This window comes from Linepithema humile, chromosome 6 (genome assembly GCF_040581485.1).
Source record: "Linepithema humile isolate Giens D197 chromosome 6, Lhum_UNIL_v1.0, whole genome shotgun sequence".
NCBI classification, from domain to species: Eukaryota; Metazoa; Arthropoda; class Insecta; order Hymenoptera; family Formicidae; genus Linepithema; species Linepithema humile.
The window spans coordinates 11,769,706-11,796,245 of record NC_090133.1 but is presented as its reverse complement, the minus strand read 5'-3'; the positions used below and the strand labels follow the sequence as shown (position 1 = coordinate 11,796,245).

The window sequence follows — 26,540 nt, the reverse complement described above, 5'->3', positions numbered from 1 at the left end:
TCGTCGCCAGAAAAACCGTAAAAGTCAAAACTTCGCGGTAGCTGGAGTCCTTAACCGACTCCAGACGGTTAGAGTAAGAGATAAAAAGAAAAAACTGGCACCAACTAGTCATACTCTTGGATTCCACCTACGGGAACTCTAGCTAGTAGATAGGGTTTTACCGAGTAACGATCGGGGAATGACCGCAGTCGCATGCCGAGAAGGCGCGACACCTGATACGGCGCACGTGTTTAGTAGGTCTGGGAAACCGAGATGCATTAGTCGCACTCTCCACGCGACACCAAGGGCACGCGACAGTCGTAAACTGTCAAATTTATTAGATCAGTGACCCAAGGCTTTGCGAACTTATATACCGATTCTTAACCACCCAATCCGAAAGCCGAGAATCGGGACAAGCACTTCTATAGACCACCCATAATTCCATCGTATGGTCTAAAGACTACGCCCACCCAGATCTTAAGACACTGAGATGCACCCCACCTATACTAATTAACACCAACCGGGTTACGCCACCTCAAAAACCTACCCCCATCATATATGGACCCGAAACGACGCTATTCCTTATTCGTTAGGGCCTCTTTCTTCCTATCTCATTTCAAGTAACCTAATCATCTAAACCCAATCCTATTAGCTAAAAATGACGCCATCCTCCCCCACATTAAAAATTTTCTCGCAAGACTAATTCCTATTCGATCCCCGCTCCAAAAACCTAAGATTTTCCAAAGGGATCTACCCCAAAGAAAAAGTATAAAAACCCGTGTTCTGGTGGCTCCGGACACAATCACACACAGTTTTTAAGCAGTTTTGCGCAGTTATTCCGTTTAGCTCAAACAGTTTTTCGAGTAGTTCGGGGGCGCGAATCAAAGAGTAAAACCAGTTAATACTTTGTTGCGACCAAGTGGTGCATCTCAAGTAGAGGGCCCATCACCCTGACGACACCATCCCGCAGCAGGGTGCCCACACGTTTACAAAAAAGGGATCCGACGCTCATATAACACCTTCCCTCAACGGGGCGCCTGCTCAGAACCACCGAACATAGTCAACCCGATCCGAAACTATCCTGCAACGAGTAAGTCAGTTTATTCCTTTTTATTTTATTATTTCTTCTGTCCTCCCTCCGGAAAAATGAAACACACACACACACACACACACACACACACACACACACACACACACACACACACACACACACACACACACACACACACACACACACATTATTGTAAAGAATACACAAATAAAATTATTAACATATGCGATTAAGAATTAAGTTTTTGTATCCTAATTATAAATTTAATCAAATTAAAATGTTGTCTTTAGTAAATTGAACTTGTTCTTTTTTTTTTATTTAATTACACCCTCCTCGTTTGTCACCCCCTCACACCTTCCCTCTCAAATTGCGCACAAAGGTTCCGCCCCGGGTAATAGGGATTCAATTCCTTGACCCAAAAAGGGAACCACGAGCGGTTGACTTGTTGACGGAGTAAAAACGACTCTTCCAGTCGCTGACCTGTCGCAAGTCCTAAACGTGCCGCTCGGCTCGTGCGATCAGGCCCGTTTACGTCGATCGCCGAGCCCAACGAAAAAATTCTACATCTATCAGGACGTAACAGACTTGATAGAAAGAATAAAAATTGGGGGCTCGTCCGGGATGAAAAGTGCAATTTTTGAGAGGTAGGAATGACAACGAGGTCTAACTCCGATAAAGATAAATTAGAAGAACAATTTAATGCCGCAATAAAAAACAAAAAGAAAACTAAATCAGATACATTAGATACACTTCACACATCCACTCCAGCAGCCTCCTCCGCTCGCGTCCCTAAACGAATTAAATTCAACGCTAACAAACCTGAAATTGTAGCGTTTTTAGTGGAACCTAGTGCTCCCGAGTACGGTTCCGACGATTCTGGTGACGAGACTATTAGACCGTGTGGTGAGAACGAACACTTAAGTTTTAAACTAAGTCCAAGTGACAGTAAAAGAGTGAAAAATATGGCGCAAGGTAATCCGTTTGCTACCCTAAAATACGCGGTCGAAGCCGTTCCACTTTTCGACGGAAAAAATATCCCATTAAATTATTTTATCGAAGGATGCGAAGAGGCAAAGTCTATGTTGCCCCATGAAGCAGAGCCTCAATTTACTAAAATTTTACGAACGCGAATAGTAGGCGAGGCGCGACGAACAATAAGAGATCAAGATTTCGAAACAGTAGCTCAGTTAACTAAATATCTAAAACAAATTTACGGCGGATCTAAAAATGTGTATCAGTTACAGGGAGAATTAGGAAACGTATATCAAAAGAATGACGAGGATCTCGTCACTTATGCTAATCGTGTAAAACTCTTAGGAAAACAGATACGAGAAGCCTATCGTAGTTCAGAACACGCGTTAACAGATCACGACGTGCGAGCATCTTTAGAAAAAGACATGTGTAAATGTTTCATCCGAGGCCTAAAACCCGAAATCGAGCAGAGGATTGCTCGAAACTTAGACGTACAGGCGACTGTAACAGATGCCCTACGCATAGAAAGAGAGCTTCGTGCTATTACAGATTTACGACATGGACCTGCTAACTCCGACCGAAATAATGTACAGGAAAATCGTTCCAGAATTTGTCAAATTTGCTTTAAAATTGGCCACTCAGCAGCTAATTGTAGGAAACTTATGCAAATGGCAGACTCTTTTAAACAAAATAATTTAGGCACTGAAATCCTAATTTGCCAGATTTGTAAAAAACGCGGACATAGTGCAGAAAAGTGTCGATTACGTGATCCTCAAGCTCAACGATCAATAAATATGGTGCAGGAAAATACCATAAAATGTCAATTATGTTTTAAACCGGGTCATAATGCAAAAAATTGCCGCTTAAATAATTCTAATAACCAAACAAGTAATTTTAACAATAAGATCTCCATAATTTGCCAGTGGTGCGACCGACCGGGCCATTCTGCCAATAATTGTTGGAAAAAACAAAACGAGCAAACAAATCTTAATAATCAAACCAGAATTATCTGTCAAATTTGTAATAACTTGGGCCATACAGCTAAAAACTGCCGTTCAAATTCTAATCAACCAGCAAATTCTACTGACGGAACGTTTTGCCGTTATTGTAAAGAAAACGGGCACCTAATTGAAAATTGTCAATTGCGCATTGCAAGTAATAATCGTAAAAGAGAAGGAAACACGGGAAATGGAAACGGCCCCTCGAAATCGGGCGTACCGCAGGGGTCCGACCAGACCTTACGCCCGTCGACCTCACAGAAAAATGCGTAAAAAGTGACCCTTCGGAAATTCGGCCCGTAACTGTAAATCTTAACAAACAGAGTCGCGTACCTACTGTCCAAATAAAAATTAACGAAATAATTTTGCCCATAACTTTTATGCTAGACACAGGTTCCGGTCCTAACATAATTAAGGAAAATTTTGTGCCTCAAAATTTAAATATTAATTATAATAACGTTTTACAGTTAAATGGTATAAATAATTACCCCGTTTATACACTCGGAGAAATCGCTCTTACTCTTTTCGGCGAGTCAGTAAAATTCCACATAGTAGCCGATGACTTTCCGATTACGCAATCAGGAATATTAGGAAACGATTTCTTTAAACAAACAGCTTCAACTATCGATTACGCACACGAACGACTAAACGTTTTTGGAAACTGCGTGACATTTTCTTCTCCAGAAACTATCGTAGCATCACCCAGATCAGAATCCTTGTTTTACGTGAGAATAAAAAATCCAGAAATAAAAGTAGGTTATTTACCAAAAATCAAATTAGCGCACGGAATATATTTGGGAGATACTATCGTGGAAAACGTGTCGGGAAAAGCTTATTTGAATGTCATAAGCACTTTGGACGAAGAAGTTGAAATTCGAGTGCCTACCCTTCGACTCAGGCCCCTGAGTGAACTGCTCGACGACCATAAAATTGATCTTAACCAGGATAGTTTAAGGAAAACGCAAGAGACGACGATACAACCTGAAAGCGACGAAACTCTTAAGACGCAAAATGAATTTAACAACGATGAACTCGACGATAGAGACATTAATAACGTTAACATTATTAATAATAATGAAAAATTCGAAGATGGTAGTAAAAATAAAACTAAGATCAAAGTAAACAAAAATGATGACGTGTCAAATAATAAAATTAAAAGGGAAATTAAAAATAAAGATAAAATTGAAGATAAAGATAAAATTAAAAATAACGTTGAAAATAAGAATGATCCTGAAGGTAGAGAGGGAAGTTGTCAAGTCCCTCCAAAATTATTGAACAATTCTAAAAACGAGGAGGAAAGCCGTCAAACCTCGTTAAAAGAAATGAGTAATTCTATATCCTTTGAAGGGAGAAGTTTCTGTACTTTTCCGAATCATCAAATCATTCCCGGAGAGGGAAGTTACCAAACCTCTCCAGACCCCGTCGGTTGCAAGGAGGGAAGTTACCAAACCTCGCTACGCAATTCGACACAATCTTCTTTTAAAAATTTAAAAGGGAGAAGTTTTCTATCCTCCCTAAAAAATATAAAATTTCCAAAGGTTGGATCACTCTCGAAAAATAATGGAAAAGAAAATCAGGATACATATGTAACAATTGAAGAGCTACTGGATAAAATCCAACATTTTAATAAAAAAATAACGACTAATGACAGTATTAAGAGTAAAAATAAACCATCTTCGAAAATTTTGGCGTTATCAAAAATTAAGACTCAGGAAATGATAGATAAATTTATGCGAAAGAGGAAATCTAAACATAAACATGAAAATGTGAAAAAATTAGTAAAAGATTGCATGGAGAAGTTAACTCCGCGTGAAAATCTAAGTCAAGACGCTGTTAACACTCCAGTCCGTAGCAAGTGTCTAGTAGTAACAGAAAAATCTGGAAAGGATCGTCTTACAGAAATCGTCGACCTACTACGTTTGGAACACTTAAACGCACGAGAAAAAGAAGGCATAATAAGGCTTATTACACAGAGTCAAGACCGATTTCACATACCTGGAGAAAATTTAACTGCCACTCAAATATTACAACATCAAATTTCAACAACGGATGATCGACCGATAAACACGAGGCAATATAGATTTCCGCAATCTCATAAGGAAGAGATAAATAAACAAGTAGAAGAACTGCTGACAGGAGGTATAGTTAAACCTTCGCAATCACCGTATAATACACCCATATGGATAGTACCCAAAAAGGAAGACTCGAAAGGAAATAAACGCTGGAGAATGGTTTTAGATTTTCGAGCTTTAAACGATAAAACAATCGGAGATGCTTATCCATTACCGAATATTGTCGATATTCTTGATCAATTAGGAGGAGTGCAATACTTCTCCGTATGTGATTTAGCTTCCGGATTTCATCAAATAAAAATGGATCCTGCAGATGGCCATAAAACTGCTTTCACCACTCCTTTTGGACATTATGAATTCGATAGAATGCCTTTTGGATTAAAAAATGCACCTGCTACTTTTCAACGTTTAATGGATCTAGTATTATCAGGACTACAAGGCCAGGAATTATTTGTTTATATGGACGACATCGTTATTTACGCCGCCTCATTGGAAGAACACGAAAGGAAATACAATTTATTAATTGAAAGGCTTCGAAAGGCCAATTTAAAATTACAACCGGACAAATGTGAATTCTTAAAAACAGAAGTAACTTGTCTAGGGCATATAATTAGTAAAAATGGAGTTAAACCTGATCCTAAGAAGTTAGAAGCAGTAAAATTATTTCCTAGGCCCAAAACACCAAAAAACATTAAACAATTTTTAGGACTCGCTGGATATTATAGACGATTTATACCGAATTTTTCAAAACTGGCAAAACCATTAACTAATTTGTTAAAAAACGATACACGATTTGAATGGACGATTACTCAAGAAGAATCTTTCGAAATATTGAAACAATTATTATGTAAAGAGCCCGTATTGCAATATCCTGATTTTTCAAAACCATTTATTTTAACAACGGATGCTTCTGGGATAGCAGTAGGAGGAATATTATCGCAAGGAGAAATAAATAAGGATCGTCCAGTGGCCTATGCATCTCGTACTTTAACAGATAACGAACTGAAATACGATACATATGAAAAGGAAGCATTAGCAATAGTTTATTGCGTTAAACATTTTCGACCATACTTATATGGACGAAAATTTACACTGGTAACCGATCACAAGCCTTTAATGTGGTTTAAGAATGCTCAAGATGCGAACATGAGAATATTACGATGGAGACTAAAATTAGCGGAATACGATTATGAAGTGGAATATAAAGCAGGTAAAATGAATGTAAACGCAGATGCATTATCACGAAATCCTATAAACCTTGAAGAAGTCGATTGTAAACCAGTTAGAAAGGGCAGACAGAAACAAAAAATCTCTAAAGATGCTAAAACAACCTTAAAAACGCAAAGAGAATTTGACGAAGAAGAAGATAATTATAAATTGTATCTCTCCGATTCTTCAGAGGAAGATGATAATTACGAACTACGCCTCTCTGACACTGAAGAAAATAATAATTACAAATCGCATCTTTCTGATAGCGAGGAAGAAAATTACGAATTACATTTTTCCGACACCGAAGAAAACGAAAATGCAATTAAAAATAATACAGACTCGATACCATTTACCCAAGAAGAATTAGATGAACCAAATCAACAAATAATAGAGAGAGCATTAATTCACAGTCCACCTACACATGACAAAATACTAACAAGAAGTCGGACAGCACGACGTCGAATTACCGATCAAGATAATTTAATAAAAGAGCAAATAGACGATAACATTATATTGTTAGACGATAGAAATGATCCGCCTGATAAAGAAAACAGTGATGAAGACGAGGAACAAGAAAATATAGACAATAATCAAGAGATCAATATCAAAAATTATAGTAAACCCACTATTAATAATCAGCAAATAATAAAAAATAATATAATTGAATCTCGCGATCTATTATTCTTACGTAAAGACAACATAGCATATTTTGTTGATACAAACGGTAAACCTTTAGATTCCGGTTCGCAAAAGTTATTCGAACGAAACAAACTTCCAAATTTAAATAATCTTATGTTAAACCAACCTAAAACCATTAAAGTAAAAAATTATTATCATATAATATTGCCGATAAGCGAAGAACAACGAGAAGGCCCAACATTAACTTTATCTCGAATCATAACCGCTTTAAATAACTTAAAGGAAACTGTTGAAAATTTAAAAATTGAAACACTTAGTATTGCTAAAACGGATTTTATTAACAATGTACCGTGGAACAATGTCAAAAATCAGCTACAATTAATATTCCTTGACGCACCAATTAAATTAATTATTTGCAATGGATTAGTTAAATATCCACCTAGAGATTTACGACCAATAATAATAGGAGAAACGCACTGTTTACCCACTGGGGGACATCGCGGAGTAACTAAAACGTATAATAGAATCAAACATAATTATTACTGGGAAAATTTAAAAATAGATGTACAGCGTTTTATCCAACAATGTTTACATTGCCAATTAAAGAAACTAGTTCGCGTAAAAACCAAACAACCTATGATAATTACCGATACACCCGGATCATCTTTCGATAAGGTCGCCATGGATATCGTAGGACCTTTGCCTAAAACCGAACGTGGCAATGAATATATCTTAACTCTACAAGACCAACTCACTAAATTTAGCATGGGAATACCGTTATCCGACCAAACTGCCGAAACGGTAGCCGAAGCTTTTGTCGATCGATTTATTTGTGTATTCGGTTCTCCGAAAGCAATTTTAACAGACCAGGGTAGAAATTTTATCAGTGACTTAATGAAAAAGGTAGCTAAAATATTTAAAATTCGTAAATTCCGTACAACCGCATTCCATCCTCAATCAAACGGCTCATTAGAAAGATCACATCACGCATTAGGAGAATATTTAAAGCAATATGCAAGAGAACAAAAACAGTGGGATAGATGGATAAGTCTCGCGATGTATAATTATAACACTAGTGTACATGAAGCAACTAAACACACGCCTTACGAATTAATCTTCGGTAAAATAGCACGAATTCCGTCAAATGAACCTTTAGCATCTGGCGATAAATTAGCAACTTACAACGAATACCTTGTAAATTTAGTTAGTCAACTCCACGCAATTCAGAAAAATGCCCGAGAAAACGTTGTCGAAGCAAAAATTAAATCGAAAAGACACTATGATAAAAAGATAAACCCACAAACATTCAAACTTGGTGATCAAGTCTTTTTATTAAAAGGCCCTAAACCTGGCAAATTTAAAGATCAATACACAGGACCCCATGAGGTCTTAGAAATATTGAATAGAAATAACGTAAGAATTAGAATAAAAAAGAACAGTCGCGTTGTACACCCTAATCGCCTACGAATCTCACACATCAAACCAACTCCTAATAATTAAGTAACTTTATTATTATTAATTAAAATAAGTAACTATAAAAAAAAATATATATATAAATATATTTTACACAAAAAAAAAAAAATTTTTTTATAAATAAATAAATGATAAATTGATTAGCAAATAAGGAAATAAGTAATAACAACAAGCTTGACAATTAAAGGTGTGCTATATTAATATACCTTAGACGTGCTAAATTCCAGATGGATCTCCGAGGATTTTTAATAATCGCCGTGCTAAATTTTTGGTTACGCGGCACTAAAGGCATAATAGGATATGACTGCGGATCTGCATCGACGAACATTACGACTCTATCATTACTGGGGATAGAGGAATGTGATATACCACAGCCAGAAGTAGCAGCTCAGAAGATTTATATACAATTGCTACAAATTAACGAATTTACCTCCGCGAGAGTTATACAATGCAAAATAGAAATAGACAGATTAATCAGGAGATGCGGAATGTTCTCTCACTCCATGGACGTGTACAACGGAAAGCACGCGTATATAGAAGAAGTATCAAGAGACGCCTGCCAACGAATGCATATGTATGGTACTTACGAAATCGGGAACACTCGAATAACAGGATTGAAATCCAATCAAACTGCAACACGACCGGTAACACTGGCCGGACACGTGAACAATGATGGCACCTGTTCCGGAACAACATATAGCGATCCATTCGGCACATGGGAAAAAGCCGTGGTACTCGCAACCATAAAAATTACACTACAGGATTATATAGCTGACGTGAAGATAAACACGAACCGAGTCCAACTGAGGTCTGGAGTGACCTGTGCGTTGAGCGCAACACATTGCACCGACATTGAGGGTGGGGATACCTACTGGGCATCCATGCCCACGGATACCTGCAGGTTCGGCACTTATGGAGTATTATATGAAGGATATGCACACAGAATAATAGACATCGTCAACAAACAACAGCAAATTGTTTATTCCATGACTACAGAAGACACAGTTTTTGCATTGGCAAGCAGAGACTCCTATTCTACTTGTGGATACACTCTTTTCCACACGGAACATCCAAAATTAGTAATTTTCGAAACTTCACCAGGCGTAGCAATTTTTAAAAAAGAATCACGCATAGCTAATTTGGACATTTTCACCTATATGAATTCTAAATTTGTATATGTAGAGAAACATGTGCGGACTCAATTTAGTGAACTATATAAGAATATTTTACTGCAACAATGTCAGCTCGAACAGAAAATATTACACAATTCATTAGCCATAGCCACTCAATCACCGGATGTTTTCGCTTATCACTTTATGAAGGGACCAGGATACATGGCCTTACTGGCTGGCGAAGTAATACACATAGTAAAATGTGTGCCTGTCGAAGTAAGAGTAGCACACACCGAAGAATGCTATGATCAATTGCCTGTGACGCGAGAAAACAGAACACAATTTTTAACACCGCAAACCCATATACTATTACGACAAGGAACGCAGATTACGTGCAATTTGTTCGCACCACCTATGTATCTTCTGGGAGATGCATGGTATAGACTCACTCCTAAACCAATACATACAGTACCGCCGATGACCATGAAACCGATGACAACACCTAGCTGGAAATATATTAGCCCCGGATCACTTGCTACCAGCGGCATATATACTGAAGGAGATTTAAGCGATCTCAGGGATCATATTATGTTTCCTGCTGAGAGACCAGCAATGTTAAACACCTTGGCCAGAGGAATGATGGGTCACTCTACGATTATGCACGATGGAGGATCTTTTGCAAACTTCCTAGATGAGGCATCAGTTGAAAAAATAGCTATGTCAGCATGGCAGAAATTTTGGGATCAATTCCTAATTTTCGGCAATATAAGCGCTGGATTTTTAGGAATTTACTTGGCAGTAAGAGCAGTAAAATTAATATTGGATACCATTGTGCATGGCTATGCTCTACACACAGTATACGGATGGTCCATATACCTGCTTGGAGCCATTTGGGACTCGTTAACTCGGCTCCTATTACACTTAAAACTGAAAAAACCACGCGATGGAAATAGAGAAACTATGCAACCGTCCGCAGAACGAAACCCGATAGAAGACTCTTCACAGAGGGGAACCTACCCCCTATTACCTGCAAAGGACGCATCCACTTATACATTCGCACTAAAGGACTGACCGCTTGATTTCTCTTTCCCTTGAAAAAAAAAGGAAAAAAAAAGGGGGGAAAAAAAGAGGGGAACGGAAAGAAGGAAAAGAAGAAAAAAAAACATAAACAACAGCTTCCCTACCAACCTTACATAAGCGCCAACTCTGACAATTCTTATTTTTCTTATTTACGCATTTTATTGTTTTATCTCATTTTAATCTGTTTCGCTCCTTCTTATGGGGTCTCGCGGTTGCGATCCGAAATTCGCACCTAACCCCAACACCACCTTTTTGTTTATAGAAACATGGAGATCGAACACCTCGATACTCAAACACTGAGCCGCTTGCCGTTTGCTGTTAAAATAATCAGGGTGTTTTCGCCCACGCTGATTTGGATTCACCTGGAAAATAGTAAAGAATCTTTCCAAAAAATGATGGAAGACTTCAACCAGCGGATGAACAAACGCCGATTTTTCCATTCGAATACAAAACTAGGCGACATTGTTGCCCTCGAAACGAATGGAGGATGGCAACGCGGCATCGTTACAAAAATGAACGGAGATGGGACAGCGCAGGTAGGACTCCGAGATTGGGGCGTGTATGTCTGCCATGCAATCGCTGAACTCTACCATCTCGAGGAGAGGTTCAGAGAACATTTCTGGCAAGCCGTGCCATGTAGCTTAGCCTACACAGCCCCTGCCACCACGGGACCCACATGGTCCCGCAGGGCCATAAATATTACCAGAAGCATCGCCGAACAGCAAACCGGAATTATGCAGATAATCAAACCAATTCGTGACGAAGGTGCACTCATCAAATTAGATATTAAGAACGAAACTAACAACGTCTACCACAACCTCAGAGACTTATTAATAGAATTAGGAGTTGCGCAAAAAATAGCGAATATAGCCACACACACCGTACCATCCGCGTTGAATTAAACACCACACCCTTATTATTACGCATAAGGATATATACATAATTAGTTCTATAATCACAGATAATAACTGATAAGAATAACAAAAATATATACATATATATATTGTGTTTATTATTAGGCAAAAGAAAAGTTTTTTTTTAAGAAAAAAAAAAAAAAAAAAAATTTTATATAACTACCTTTTATAAAAAGTTATCTCTAATTATCTCTTATAAGAGAGAAAATACATAAATATATATATATGTATATAATCAATAGTATAAATAATAACCATAATATTATACACACACACCTATATATATATATATATATATATATATATATATATATATACATATATATATGAATACGTATATATACACGTTTAAAATAATGTTAAGAAAAATCTATATATACATATATCTCTATATATCAAACATATATATATAGTATAAAAAAAAAAAAAAAAAAAAAAAAATTTTTTTTTATCTACCTCAATAAATAATCAAACATATATAATCTTATATACATATATACATATATATAGATACATACACTTCTAAAGCGTATATATATATATCTAAGTAAATAAGCAAAATAATTAACTTAGACGTAGGATTAACTTCTAGTATATATTTTACTTAATACATACATAAATAAATAATGTCGTATACTTAAAGGATTTTCATATATCCGTAATCCTCTCATAAGTAAATCTTAGATAAAGTGGAATCCTTTTCATTAACAATTTGCTATAGGGAGAATTACTCGATGATCAGTCACAGTATAGAATGTCAAAGTACCAACTTTTACAAATACAAAAAAGGAGAGAGAAAGAAGAAGAAAGATCTATACATATAGTATATCGAAGAGTAATGTGCCACTAATCCACTTGACGCCACACTGAAAGATCACCCTGGAGCCTGCCCGCTGCTCACGGAACTTAATGTACGACCGCCCTGAGTGGGAAAACACATTAATTGTGGTAGACTACCACAATTCCCGTCACCAGTGTTGTCACAATCCGTGACTAAGGTGACTAAGGACAAACTTGAATACGCACCTATCACATTACCCTACCTGATCCATGAGATCAACCTATGTGAAGGTTGCGGAAACTTTATTAATAACATTGAAGATAAGAAGACTGTACAAAAAGGTTCCTGTATGAAGATGAAAGCCGAGCTGGGCCAAGGGATGGAGAAGATAAGTGGCTACCCAGAAAAACAATAAAAGGGTACATGTGGTTGGACTGACCTACGGACCTTTGCACGTGACATTCTGGGACACGATTATCACGTAAATAAAACTCCATCTTTTCTTTTCTTTACTCATTTTACCATGTTCTATCGAACATTTGAAAGGATTCCACGGAAGAAGGCTTCATCAAATCCTTTATAGTAGATTTTTATTATTAGAAATAGAGTCAAAAGAAAAAATATATGCAGTACGTAAGCGACAGCAAAAAGAACGAAAAGAATAAGGAAGGGGTTTTGGAGGTCGCCTTTCCTTTCCTTCTCTTTAACAAACAAGCAGTGTAAGAACGATTCGGCATCTCAAATGGGAATGTTAACCGAGAAAAGAAAAGAATCTATCTTTAATTTAATTGCAAATGTTGCATACCCCCAACATTTGTCTAAGGTGGGGGGTGTTACGTCCTGATCAGACTACACGATTCTTTTCTTTTCATTAAATACCAGACCTAGTAAACGCGGAATCAACAAAACTCTTAAGAAATATTATAATGCCAGAGCTGTTTTTCTCATGAGACACCAGGAGCTCGAATCTTCTCACGGAGAAAAATAGCATGGATATTTCAAAATACCTTGGACGCTCAGCGTACCTATCGTCGCCAGAAAAACCGTAAAAGTCAAAACTTCGCGGTAGCTGGAGTCCTTAACCGACTCCAGACGGTTAGAGTAAGAGATAAAAAGAAAAAACTGGCACCAACTAGTCATACTCTTGGATTCCACCTACGGGAACTCTAGCTAGTAGATAGGGTTTTACCGAGTAACGATCGGGGAATGACCGCAGTCGCATGCCGAGAAGGCGCGACACCTGATACGGCGCACGTGTTTAGTAGGTCTGGGAAACCGAGATGCATTAGTCGCACTCTCCACGCGACACCAAGGGCACGCGACAGTCGTAAACTGTCAAATTTATTAGATCAGTGACCCAAGGCTTTGCGAACTTATATACCGATTCTTAACCACCCAATCCGAAAGCCGAGAATCGGGACAAGCACTTCTATAGACCACCCATAATTCCATCGTATGGTCTAAAGACTACGCCCACCCAGATCTTAAGACACTGAGATGCACCCCACCTATACTAATTAACACCAACCGGGTTACGCCACCTCAAAAACCTACCCCCATCATATATGGACCCGAAACGACGCTATTCCTTATTCGTTAGGGCCTCTTTCTTCCTATCTCATTTCAAGTAACCTAATCATCTAAACCCAATCCTATTAGCTAAAAATGACGCCATCCTCCCCCACATTAAAAATTTTCTCGCAAGACTAATTCCTATTCGATCCCCGCTCCAAAAACCTAAGATTTTCCAAAGGGATCTACCCCAAAGAAAAAGTATAAAAACCCGTGTTCTGGTGGCTCCGGACACAATCACACACAGTTTTTAAGCAGTTTTGCGCAGTTATTCCGTTTAGCTCAAACAGTTTTTCGAGTAGTTCGGGGGCGCGAATCAAAGAGTAAAACCAGTTAATACTTTGTTGCGACCAAGTGGTGCATCTCAAGTAGAGGGCCCATCACCCTGACGACACCATCCCGCAGCAGGGTGCCCACACGTTTACAAAAAAGGGATCCGACGCTCATATAACACCTTCCCTCAACGGGGCGCCTGCTCAGAACCACCGAACATAGTCAACCCGATCCGAAACTATCCTGCAACGAGTAAGTCAGTTTATTCCTTTTTATTTTATTATTTCTTCTGTCCTCCCTCCGGAAAAATGAAACACACACACACACACACACACACACACACACACACACACACACACACACACACACACACGCACACGCACACGCACACGCACACGCACACGCACACGCACACGCACACGCACACGCACACGCACACGCACACGCACACGCAAACACACACACACACACACACACACACACACACATTATTGTAAAGAATACACAAATAAAATTATTAACATATGCGATTAAGAATTAAGTTTTTGTATCCTAATTATAAATTTAATCAAATTAAAATGTTGTCTTTAGTAAATTGAACTTGTTCTTTTTTTTTTATTTAACGATAAATAATGAAAATGGCGATATAAGAGCCGTTGCAGGATGTTAGTGCTAAATTTTTAATTTTTCTTAAAGAAATTATTAAATTAGTCTACAAGAGACAGTTAAAATTGTACACCGATCTCAATTCGAGATACTTAAAGTGTACGAAATTTTAAAGTACATTGTTCTCATATATCGAGAAACTTTAATGTACGTATAGGAATTATTGTAAGGAAAGGAAGAGAGAAAAAATATCAGGGCGCGAGTGGCTAAGCCGGGAATTGAACCCGGGTCTTTCGCTTGCCGGGCGAATGTTCTGACCATTAAACTACTCAGACCCCACGCTTCTAACATTTATTTCTCCTAGATTAGGAAATCAACAATACTGTAGGACATAAACGCGTCATATTGCCCGCGTGATTTAAAACTTTAAAACACATATAATGGAAGGCTCCATATGTTTAACAAACGATAAATAATGAAAATGGCGATATAAGAGCCGTTGCAGGATGTTAGTGCTAAATTTTTAATTTTTCTTAAAGAAATTATTAAATTAGTCTACAAGAGACAGTTAAAATTGTACACCGATCTCACCTTTAATAATTTCTTTAAGAAAAATTAAAAATTTAGCACTAACATCCTGCAACGGCTCTTATATCGCCATTTTCATTATTTATCGTTTGTTAAACATATGGAGCCTTCCATTATATGTGTTTTAAAGTTTTAAATCACGCGGGCAATATGACGCGTTTATGTCCTACAGTATTGTTGATTTCCTAATCTAGGAGAAATAAATGTTAGAAGCGTGGGGTCTGAGTAGTTTAATGGTCAGAACATTCGCCCGGCAAGCGAAAGACCCGGGTTCAATTCCCGGCTTAGCCACTCGCGCCCTGATATTTTTTCTCTCTTCCTTTCCTTACAATAATTCCTATACGTACATTAAAGTTTCTCGATATATGAGAACAATGTACTTTAAAATTTCGTACACTTTAAGTATCTCGAATTGAGATCGGTGTACAATTTTAACTGTCTCTTGTAGACTAATTTAATAATTTCTTTAAGAAAAATTAAAAATTTAGCACTAACATCCTGCAACGGCTCTTATATCGCCATTTTCATTATTTATCGTTTGTTAAACATATGGAGCCTTCCATTATATGTGTTTTAAAGTTTTTTTATTTAATTACACCCTCCTCGTTTGTCACCCCCTCACACCTTCCCTCTCAAATTGCGCACAAAGGTTCCGCCCCGGGTAATAGGGATTCAATTCCTTGACCCAAAAAGGGAACCACGAGCGGTTGACTTGTTGACGGAGTAAAAACGACTCTTCCAGTCGCTGACCTGTCGCAAGTCCTAAACGTGCCGCTCGGCTCGTGCGATCAGGCCCGTTTACGTCGATCGCCGAGCCCAACGAAAAAATTCTACATCTATCAGGACGTAACAGTATTAAGGCTGATTTAATGTTATTGGTATTTCTTTTTTGATCGTCAGCAAAATCTGAAATAAAAGAAAAACAAATAATATTTTAGAATGAAAGATTTATTTTAATTTTATGATACCATGCGACTCTTCAAACGAACAGAGAATTATCGGAGATATCTATGAAAAGGAGGAAAAAGTTATCTTATATGATTCGCATATGATTAATGTTGTGATACAAAAAAAACGATATTACTTTGCCTGCTGATGAGTAGACAGTAATTTCCGAGATATTACAACATATAAAAAAAGAAAATGTTTTTCGTTAATTAATATTAATGTGTTTCGCGCGATTTCTGTTTCGCGAACTCGTCGCGACTTGCAGATGCAACACGACAGAAAGTGCCGGATCAGCGAGGGGAGGAACGGAAACTCGGAGCAGCGAGAATGCCTTGTTGGAGCAAAAAATCTTTATTCGCTGGCGTAATTTAACAGTCTGTCCTTAACAGATGGCTCACGAGCAAAGGGCTCACGAAAACCTTACACTCGCGTATTGAAAATAACACTCTGGCTTATAGTCGAAGCAAAAGGAGCTAGACTCGCAGAAAAGAAAAGGAGACCTTCGTCTTAAGGGACTTCCAGGAGCTCTGGCTTCGGCTCACGCGCGGCGGCTACTCGCTTCACCACCGCGCGTGCGCCTCTGCCAGGATTGCTAGTTATCACGCAGGGCGCAGGTGATAGCGGATTCGATTCGCATATGACGCGAACATACCGCCCGCCTCGTCCAGTGGACGAAACAGGTCACAAATGTTTGAACAATCGTCCAGATAACCGCCCGCCGTGCAGGAACGGCGTTACAGTTGAACGTCTCTAGTTACCTTAAACTAACATTAACTCTAACGCAAAATATTTACAACTTACAACTAATGACGCTGGCGTTTACACAGTCACGTGAAGCGCGGCTGGTAGAACGGTAAAACAAATAAAGGGAAGGAACTGTATTTAACAATGTATTTAAAGATGTTACGGAGAAACCTTAAAGCTAAGGATGAACGGGTTGCTGCGATGAGCTTGCGTTCTGAACGTCTTGACGCAGTGCTTCTGCTGAGTCGATCGGTAAGCGGCACAGCTTGACGATCGGTCGTGAAAGGGTGCTCCTGGCGGTGCGCACCTCCGCTACCCTCACCAATCCATCTGGTCCGGTGGTGACGCCAATGACTCTGCCTAGCGGCCATTTGGCTGGCGGCAGTATCTCGTCGACGACGAGCACCAAGTCTCCTTTGGCAAGGTTAGGCCTTTGTGATTGCCACTTGGTCAGCTGTTGGAGTTGGTGGAGATACTCCCTTGACCACCTGGACCAAAAGTGATTTCGTAAGTTTGATAGTAAATGCCAACGATTTACGGGGTTGCAGGAGGCATCTGTCGGAGCGGGCTCCGGTAAACCTGTAAGGGGCTCTCCCACGAGAAAATGCCCCGGGGTGAGAGCCACCAGGTCCGACGGATCGGAGGAGAGGCTGGTCAAGGGCCTCGAGTTGAGACACGCCTCAATTTGACAGAGAAGAGTCGACAGCTCTTCGTATGTCAAAGTGCGATCGCCTAAGAGGCGGCGCAGGTGGTGCTTAACTGAGCGCACCCCTGCTTCCCACAGGCCACCAAAATGCGGTGCGTAAGGAGGAATAAAGCGCCACTTGGTACCGTCGTTCGCTAGATAAGCGCTGACGTCCTTGTGGAACTCAGACGCTGCCTTGAAGAGACGGCGCAGCTCTGCATCCGCCCCCAGAAAGTTGCGACCGTTGTCGCTCAGCAGCAGCGAGCAATGGCCTCGACGACTTATAAATCGGCGGTATGCCGCAAGAAAGGCTGCAGTGGTCAGCTCGGTTACGGCTTCCAGATGGACAGCCTTGGTAACTAAACAGACAAACAGGCAAATGTAGCCTTTGGTGGTACCACGACCTCGGCCCTTAAAGGTTCGGAGCTGGATTGGACCAGCATAGTCCACGCCTGCAGACGCGAAGGGCCTGGCAGGTTTGACCCGCTCAGGCGGCAATTGACCCATCCTTTGTTGGCCAACTTCAGATTTGTAGCGCGCACAGCGTACGCACTGGCGAGCCACTTGGCGGACTCTTGTAGCCGCCCCAAGAATCCAAAGGCCACGAAGAAGGTAACTTCTCATCAAGGTTGGACCGCCATGCAAGGTTGCGTGATGCGCGTGGCGGATGAAGAGGAGCGTGAGAGGTCCCTCCCTTGGGAGGATGAGCGGGTGGCGCTCATCGTAAGAAGACAGAGCTGCCTCAATACGTCCACCAACTCGCAAGAGGCCCTGCTCGTCAAGGAACGGACGCAGACGGCGTAGGGGCGAACTTGAAGAAATGGCTCGCCCGACTCGTAACGCCGCAAACTCTTTGTGGAACGCCTGCCGCTGGGCAAGACTTATCCAGCGGAGGCGACTCTGAAACAACTCCCGAGACGTGAGGCCGCCTGGTTGGCAGGGGTTTTTCCGACATCGATTAATAAATCTGAAACAGAAAGAAGTTACGCGCAAGAGACGCGTGAGCGAGGAAAACCGCTCCAAGACTTCCTCCTCTGGTTTGGCTTGTGTGGTGTGCGCCAGGACGCACTTCGTTCGCTGCTCTTCTTCCGCCTGGTCCCCTGAAGCTATGGTTTCTAGAGGAGGCCAGAATTCTCGTGGTTGACGCAACCAGATTGGACCGCGCCACCATAGATCTTGGTTAAGCAGCTCAGACGCGGGGATGCCGCGCGTGGCCAGATCTGCCGGGTTGTGCGAAGTGCGAACGTACCTCCAGTGATCTCTAGGAATAAGTCCCTGAATCTCCGCCACCCGATGGGCGACGAAGGGTTTCCATCGTGAAGCGTGAGACTGGATCCATCTGAGGACCACTTGAGCGTCGGTCCAAGCAAAGAGCGTGGACTCAATAAGATTCAGTTCCGTCGTAACTCGCGTGAGGAGACGTGCGAGCAGGACTGCTGCGCAAAGTTCAAGCCGAGGGACGCTCTGGGTTTTGACTGGCGCCACCTTGGTCTTCGCCAGCAAGAGGTGCGTCTCGGCTTCATCGCTCGCGCCGGCGACCCTGAGGTAAACCGCCGCGGCGTAGGCTCTCTCGGAGGCATCCGAGAAGCCGTGTAATTCCACTCCAGAAGAGAGTGGACTCCAGTTAACCCACCGTGGAATCTTGACCTCGTTGAGTTGTTGCAGGGAAGACTGGAATTGGCTCCACGCTTCCGACAAGTCGTTGGAAAGAGGCTCGTCCCAACGACTTCCTTGTAGCCATAGATCTTGTAGGAAGACCTTGGCGTATACCAGGACTGGCGCTGCCCAGCCCAGAGGATCGAACAGCCTCGCTAATTCCGCGAGTGCTCGTCGCTTTGTTAGTTCCTTCGGGCTGGAAGCAAGGATAGCTGAAGATTCCTCCGCGAGAGAAGTCACCTTCAGAAAGAGAGAGTCCGTGTGAGGACTCCAAATGATGCCGAGCGCACCAATTGTTTCGCCGAAAGGAAGAGTTCGGACCGGCGTTTCAAGTCGTGGACACAAATCCAATGAGTTGGAAGCCCACTTGCTAAGAGAGAAACCTCCGGCGCGCAACAAGGAGACAAGCTGCTCCTTGGTCTCGTGGGCGACGTCAAGCGTGTCTCCTCCAGCCAGAATATCATCCACGTAAGAGTGGTTTAGTATAGCTGCAGCACCCATCGGGAATTGATCTTGCTCGTCCTGCGCCAGCTGCTGGAGCGTCCGCAGAGCTAGAAAGGGCGCCGAGGTTGTACCGTAGGTAACGGTAGAGAGCGTGTAGTCACGCACTTCCTCTGACGCTTCTGCCCGCCATAGGATGCGTTGCAGATGTCTGTCGTCCGGATGGACTGAGATTTGACGGAACATCTTGACGATGTCCGCCATGAACCCGACACGGAGTAGTCTCCACTTTGTCAGGATGACCCAAAGGTCAGACTGAAGCCGAGGACCTGGCAAAAGAAAATCGTTAAGAGAATATCCCGTGGTGGTCCGGAAGGACGCATTAAAGACCACGCGAATTTTGCCATTGCGGTCGCCCGTCTTAAAGACCCCATGATGAGGCAAGTAATACGAGTCACGTGGGATCTCGTTATTATGTATTAGGTCCATATGACCGAGCGCCAAATACTCGACCATGAAGTCAATGTAGCGCTTGCGCAAGTCAGGTTGCTTGCTCAAGCGTCTCTCCGAGTTGAGTAGCATCGATAACGCCGCTGGACGGGAGGCTCCTAGTGACACCTCGGCCGTCTGTTTCCTGGGAAGGCGCACGACGTAACGACCGGTAGAGTCTCGAGAGTGAGTCTCTCTGAAATGTTGCTCCACCCAAGCGTCCTCAGGCTTCGGCAACGCTGTGCTTGAAACTTCCTCGATCTCCCAGAATCGCTGCAACGCCGCAGTCAACTCGTCGATTGGTTGTGCATGATGCACAGAAATAGAGGGGGAATCCTCTCCGGGAGTGGTACTTCCAGTGAGCACCCACCCGAACACCGTGTTCAGGGCGGTTGGCGTACCTCGCTCCCCTTCCTGAATCCCGGGTCTGAGAACCCGACCGAATGTGTCGGCGCCGAGGATGACGTCGACCTTGGAAGACATGTAAAAGTCCGGGTCTGCCAAGCGCAGACCTTTTATGTGTGGCCACGAACGTGAAGGCACGCTCCTTGCCGGCAAGAGATTAATAAGGCTCTTAAGCACCAATGCCTTGGTTTCTAACTGGAAAGCCCTTTCGACCGGCGATCCTATCGTCACGGTCACCTTCGCGTTTGAAGTACCCGTCGGTGTACCTTGGAGTCCGGCGACGGAAACGTTAACCCGTCTTTGACTCGCGCGCACGAGCCGCACCACTCGTTCCGACACGAAATCTGATTCGGAGCCAGGATCAAGTAACGCACGCACTGTTGCAGAATGGCCTCTGTCACCTTGAATCGTGACTAACGCCGTCGCAAGGAGCATCGTACTGTTGCGTCTCGAGGTCAGAGAGGTCACGCGTGCATTGTGCACCCTCGTTGTCGAGGTCTCAGAGGGCCCGTCACTCTTAGGCTCCAAAGAATCCGTGAAAGTCGATTGACTATGGAGAGTAGTGTGATGCTTACCGGCACACACCAGGCAGCGTCCTATCGTTGTGCACGCATCGATTTGATGGCCGGCGCGGAGACAGTTCTTACTTAATTTCGACTTCTGCACCTTTTCAGCGCGCTGTGCGACGGTCAGCGCCTTATATTTCGCACAATACGCAATGTTATGCTGTTCGGCACAGAGTGAGCATTTGCCCCCTTTTACCCTTGCGGTTGAGGTCGTATTTGCTAACACGCGAGCCCTTTTTTGTGTCCGTTGCGTTGACGCGGAAGCGGAACGCGTGAGCAAAGCCTCTGGATTGGCCGCCTCTAAGGCTCGCACGCGTGTCTCCAGAAAGTCCTGGAGTTGTTTAAACGTCGGAAACTCACGGTTGTCTGCGAGCGAAGTCTCCCAGTGGAGTCGAGTCTGAGCGTCAAGTTTGCTCACCAGGATATGGACGAGCCAGTCATCCCATTGATCCACCGGCCGTTTCAACGACGCGAACGAGCGAGTAGCTTGCGTCATTATTCCAAGCAAGCGCTTGATCTCCGTTGGAGTGGCTTTCGTAGCGGCAGGGCACTCCAGTACTTCGCGTAGATGCACGTACAAGAGCCGTCGCTTGCTGTCATAGCGCGCGAGAAGATCGCGCCAGGCACCCGCATACGCGTCGTCGGTCAGCGGTACATTCGCAATTACATCGGCAGCCTCGCCAGCGAGCGAGCTTCGGAGATATTGAAGTTTTTGCACCGGTGCCATATCGGCGACGTCATGCACGAGAGACTTGAAGAGATCGCGAAAGCTCTCCCACGCTATCTGCTCCCCCGAGAATCGCGGCAAGCTAATTTTTGGCAATTGAATTTGCCGAAGCACATTAGAAGTCTCTCCGGTCTTCTCCGGTTGCCGCGCTGGCTCGGTTTTGAGATACGGTGCGATGCGGGACTTTGTCTCGATATATTTCTCGACTATCATCGAGTATAAATCCTTTGAGATATACTCGGTCGTCTCGATCTTGTCGCAAACGATAAGCGCTTCGTGATTATCCGAAAAACGGCTCCAATAATTTTCCAGGAGCTCCAGTCGCGCCGTCAGAAAGGAACGCGTCATTTTTTCCTTGCCGGCCTTAGCTATATTGTCCCAGAAGCGTTCGATATAGCCTGCTGAAACAAGCTGTTTTTTGAGTAGCACTTCCATTGTAGATCGCGTTATAAGTGAACGTGAGTGGAAGTAATAAAAATAAGCTATCTTCGTGCGAGGAAACGGAAAGTTCAGTAATAAGATTACTGCAAGGCGCACTATGTCCGATCGCGAAAGCTTGAAAAGGGTGCCTCAAGGCTCGCAGGCTTAATGACCCTGCAGAGGTGCATGCAGCAAGCGCACCTGCAACGATCAACACGGTCGCGAATCACCGAAAACGCTAGAGAGCGTTGGAGAGCGCGGCGACGTTACGCGAGCAACGCTATGCACTTGAGAGAGAGAGAGAGCGTAAATTAGCGAGCGAACGAGCGCAAGAGAGGAAAGCGCGACGCGGTTGTCGAACAGCGAAGACACTACGCGGCCGCGCGAGCGGTGATCACGCGCTCGTCACGCGCACATACCGGTACGACGGCACAGCCGAGTTACATAGGGCATGCTAGCGCGGGCGAGAGAGAGAGAGAGAGTCTTAACTCACCAGGCCGCAGCACACGAGAGTGCGACAGAGATAGCGAAAGAACTATCTCGTACCTCCTGCTTCGTTTCTTCTGTCCTCAGCTTTCCTCCAAAGGGCTGCAGGGTGTAGTTCTTCATTCACTGCACCTCACTGTCCGTCCACGTGTTCCACACGAAAGCCGGCCGGCCGGCGAACGGCACAAGATGGCCGGAGCACAACGTGGCGAATTTCCAGCCAAAGTGCCGCGTGCTAGAACGCGGGCGCGAGCACGTTCACGAGTCCCTCTCCTTTAGATGATCCGGCTCGAAGGACCAAATGTTTCGCGCGATTTCTGTTTCGCGAACTCGTCGCGACTTGCAGATGCAACACGACAGAAAGTGCCGGATCAGCGAGGGGAGGAACGGAAACTCGGAGCAGCGAGAATGCCTTGTTGGAGCAAAAAATCTTTATTCGCTGGCGTAATTTAACAGTCTGTCCTTAACAGATGGCTCACGAGCAAAGGGCTCACGAAAACCTTACACTCGCGTATTGAAAATAACACTCTGGCTTATAGTCGAAGCAAAAGGAGCTAGACTCGCAGAAAAGAAAAGGAGACCTTCGTCTTAAGGGACTTCCAGGAGCTCTGGCTTCGGCTCACGCGCGGCGGCTACTCGCTTCACCACCGCGCGTGCGCCTCTGCCAGGATTGCTAGTTATCACGCAGGGCGCAGGTGATAGCGGATTCGATTCGCATATGACGCGAACACGTTAATTAATATTAATGTTTTATTAAAAATAAATTAAAAATAAAATATTCTATCTAATAATATTTATATTCAACTTCTCGTATTATATTATCAAATACTAGATTAAATAAATCTTATTGATGAACATGAACGCTTAATGATATTGTTATTTTTCTGGTAAATTAGGCGTTAACATAGCGTAAATATGTATCATACTAATGGTTTCATCATTAACAAAGATTTAGCGCCATAAAATTTGTTTGCATTATTTTTAAAAAGGATTTATTAATTTAGCTTTTTATTAGCATTTATTTATTCGCTACACTATTGATGCCGTCAAAAATTCGATATTTTGAAAATTTCTCGTATTATTATTGTGGCGGCTCACCGCCACACCGCTGCACTGACGCGGTATAATACACCGCGGCGCCGCTACGCGCCGCAGGCCTTCTACCAGTTACAAGCTTGCGGACCCACCGCCAGGTTGCGCAGGCGGTGAAGAGCCTTCTCGCGATCAAGCTTCGATCGACGAGATATAAAAGAGCTGCTCCGCAGATCTTTCCTCACTCACTCGCTTCAAGGCGAGCTCTCTCCAGGGCCCTTGAACTGAGTCGTACTCTGCCTCGGCAGAATCTAACCAGAGACACATAGTCTCGCAGTTTTTCTCACGCTGCCTCGCAAGGCGCGTAAAAAGAAAACAGAGTCCCAGCATCGGCCGCACATTTCAACCAAGCGGCCCGCGGATACTCCACTTTCGCCGTCACCTCCTCAGTCTCTAGTGTGGAAATTAATTCCACTAGAGTTCTGCGTCCGGTTGACTCGACCACCAAGGGACACGCTCACACAAGGCGACATCCGAATTTGGAGACCTCTCTCTCCTCGGTACACGGAGCAATCCGTAATTCCGAGAGCCGAGACGGTTGCCACCACCAGCACATCAGAGACTCGATCCATCGCAGTACAGACTTCACCGCTCAGAGCCTGCTCAGAGAGCAGTTGTCAGACGGAAGACCACTTCCCGAACGGCGTTCCACCGACGCCGGGAAAGGGGCTGCAACGAGCTAACTCAGTTGAACCGTCCTTTTTAGGACCCGTTCAACACACTAAGACGCGGCCGGTAATTCCTTACCGCGCCCGTCAATTTTTCTTTTGATTCTCGGCCTTACACTCTTGCCGAGAAAGCGCCTCTGGCGCACTTAAGCAAATCAAACAAAACTTGTACTTTACTCTACTTCTCTGACGAGGAAAAATAAATTATATTTTTCTAAGAAATTGGTCTCAATATTTCAACCAAGTCGAACACAATCCTTAGGCTATACGCCTATAAACTGGTGACCCCGACGACTGGTTAAAGCAAATGAGCCAATCAGAGAAGGCCGGCGATATGCCAGGCGCCGACGCAGCACAAATCGGCAGAGTATCGGTGCGAGTACCACCTTTTTGGCCGGAGGAACCAGAATTATGGTTCGCCCAATTAGAGAGCCAGTTCCTGCTGAGCGCCGTCACGTCGGATTCAACCAAATACGCATACGCAATCTCGCAAATCGAGACCAAATACATCAAGGAAATCAAAGACGTGATAACGAATCCTCCGCCATGCGGGAAATACGAAGCCGTAAAAAGGGCACTCATCCAAAGGCTGAGCGACTCACAGGAACACCGCATCCGCCAATTATTAGAGCGAGAGGAACTAGGCGACCGAAAGCCATCGCAGTTCCTGCGCCATCTAAGGACGCTCGCGGGCAATGCCGTGCCTGATCAACTCCTGCGCACGCTATGGCTGGGGCGTTTACCGGCCCAAATGCAGATTATACTAGCGACGCGAGCTGACGATCTTCTCGAGGACGTGGCGGAACAGGCTGACCGCGTCTACGAAGTCACATGCCGAACAGTCGCAGTATTGGACAAGCCTAAGGAGACGAAATCGAAACCTACCGGCTCGCTCGAGGACCAGATACAGGCATTGGTCAAGCAAGTCGCCGCACTCAACACGCGATTGGGCCGGCAGGAGCACCGCCACAAACAACAGCGCCACAGATCGCGCAGCCGCAGCCGGACCAAATCAAATTCGGAAGAAGACAGCGAGTTTTGCTTTTTCCATCGGCGATTCGGTAGCAAGGCAAGAAAGTGTACAGAGCCATGTACATACAAGGAGAAGAAGAAGGACAAAACGGAAAACTAGACGGTCCGGAATCAATGGCGGCAGACGGCCCGGACCCGAAACCTTGCCGCCTTGTAATAACCGAGCGACAAACAAAAGTTCGGTACCTCATCGACACGGGATCAGACATAAGTGTCTACCCGCGCTCGATGGTACGCGGACGAATGTCCGGAGCAACGCAAGCCCTGTTTGCAGCCAATGGAACTGTCATTCACACCTACGGGTGGATCGCGCTTCAGCTCAACATCGGATTGAGGCGCGCCTTCCAATGGAAATTCATCGTAGCTGACGTCACACAGCCAATCATCGGCTCCGATTTCCTCGGGCACTTCCATCTCCTGCCGGATGTAAGGAGAGGCAAACTTTTGGACGCTACGACGGGATTGGCCACAAACAGCCTGCAGAGCAGAACCGGACAAACATCAATTAAGACGTTACTGCAGGAAACAGCTTTTCACGCCTTATTGGCTGAATTTCCACAGCTCACTAGACCAACCGGAAAGACGGAATCCGCGCCGCACTCAACGATGCATTACATCGAAACAACACCGGGACCACCGGAAGCATGCAGGCCGAGGAGACTGGCGCCGGAGAAACTAAAAGAAGCGAAGCAGCAATTCGATCTTTTACTGCAAGAAGGAGTAATCGCGCCGTCCAAGAGCGCATGGGCCTCACCATTGCATATGGCACCGAAGAAAGGTGGCACGTGGCGACCATGCGGCGATTACAGGAAGCTCAACAACCGAACGGTGCCGGACAGATACCCGATTCCGCACATCGAGG

General features: G+C 43.6%; 3 protein-coding genes and 2 non-coding genes across 5 annotated transcripts; 3 read left to right on the top strand and 2 right to left on the bottom strand.

Annotated features, from left to right (window-relative positions):
* The first annotated feature begins 5,681 nt into the window (after positions 1 to 5,681).
* On the top strand, positions 5,682 to 10,596 carry LOC137000345 (uncharacterized). The gene has a single exon (XM_067356584.1). The coding sequence runs from the start codon at positions 8,621 to 8,623 to the stop codon at positions 10,574 to 10,576; it is 1,956 nt and encodes a 651-aa protein (XP_067212685.1). The 5' UTR covers positions 5,682 to 8,620; the 3' UTR covers positions 10,577 to 10,596.
* A 4,398-nt stretch (positions 10,597 to 14,994) lies between these two features.
* On the bottom strand, positions 14,995 to 15,067 carry TRNAA-GGC (transfer RNA alanine (anticodon GGC)). Its single transcript has one exon. It is a non-coding gene; the product is annotated as a tRNA-Ala (tRNA).
* A 470-nt stretch (positions 15,068 to 15,537) lies between these two features.
* On the top strand, positions 15,538 to 15,610 carry TRNAA-GGC (transfer RNA alanine (anticodon GGC)). The gene has a single exon. It is a non-coding gene; the product is annotated as a tRNA-Ala (tRNA).
* A 1,579-nt stretch (positions 15,611 to 17,189) lies between these two features.
* On the bottom strand, positions 17,190 to 22,415 carry LOC137000692 (uncharacterized). Its single transcript, XM_067358031.1, has one exon. It carries the CDS (start codon positions 22,413 to 22,415, stop codon positions 17,190 to 17,192), a length of 5,226 nt encoding a protein of 1,741 aa, XP_067214132.1.
* Positions 22,416 to 24,953: 2,538 nt separating this feature from the next.
* LOC137000691 (uncharacterized) lies at positions 24,954 to 25,778 on the top strand. The gene has a single exon (XM_067358030.1). The coding sequence runs from the start codon at positions 24,954 to 24,956 to the stop codon at positions 25,776 to 25,778; it is 825 nt and encodes a 274-aa protein (XP_067214131.1).
* Positions 25,779 to 26,540: the final 762 nt, after the last annotated feature.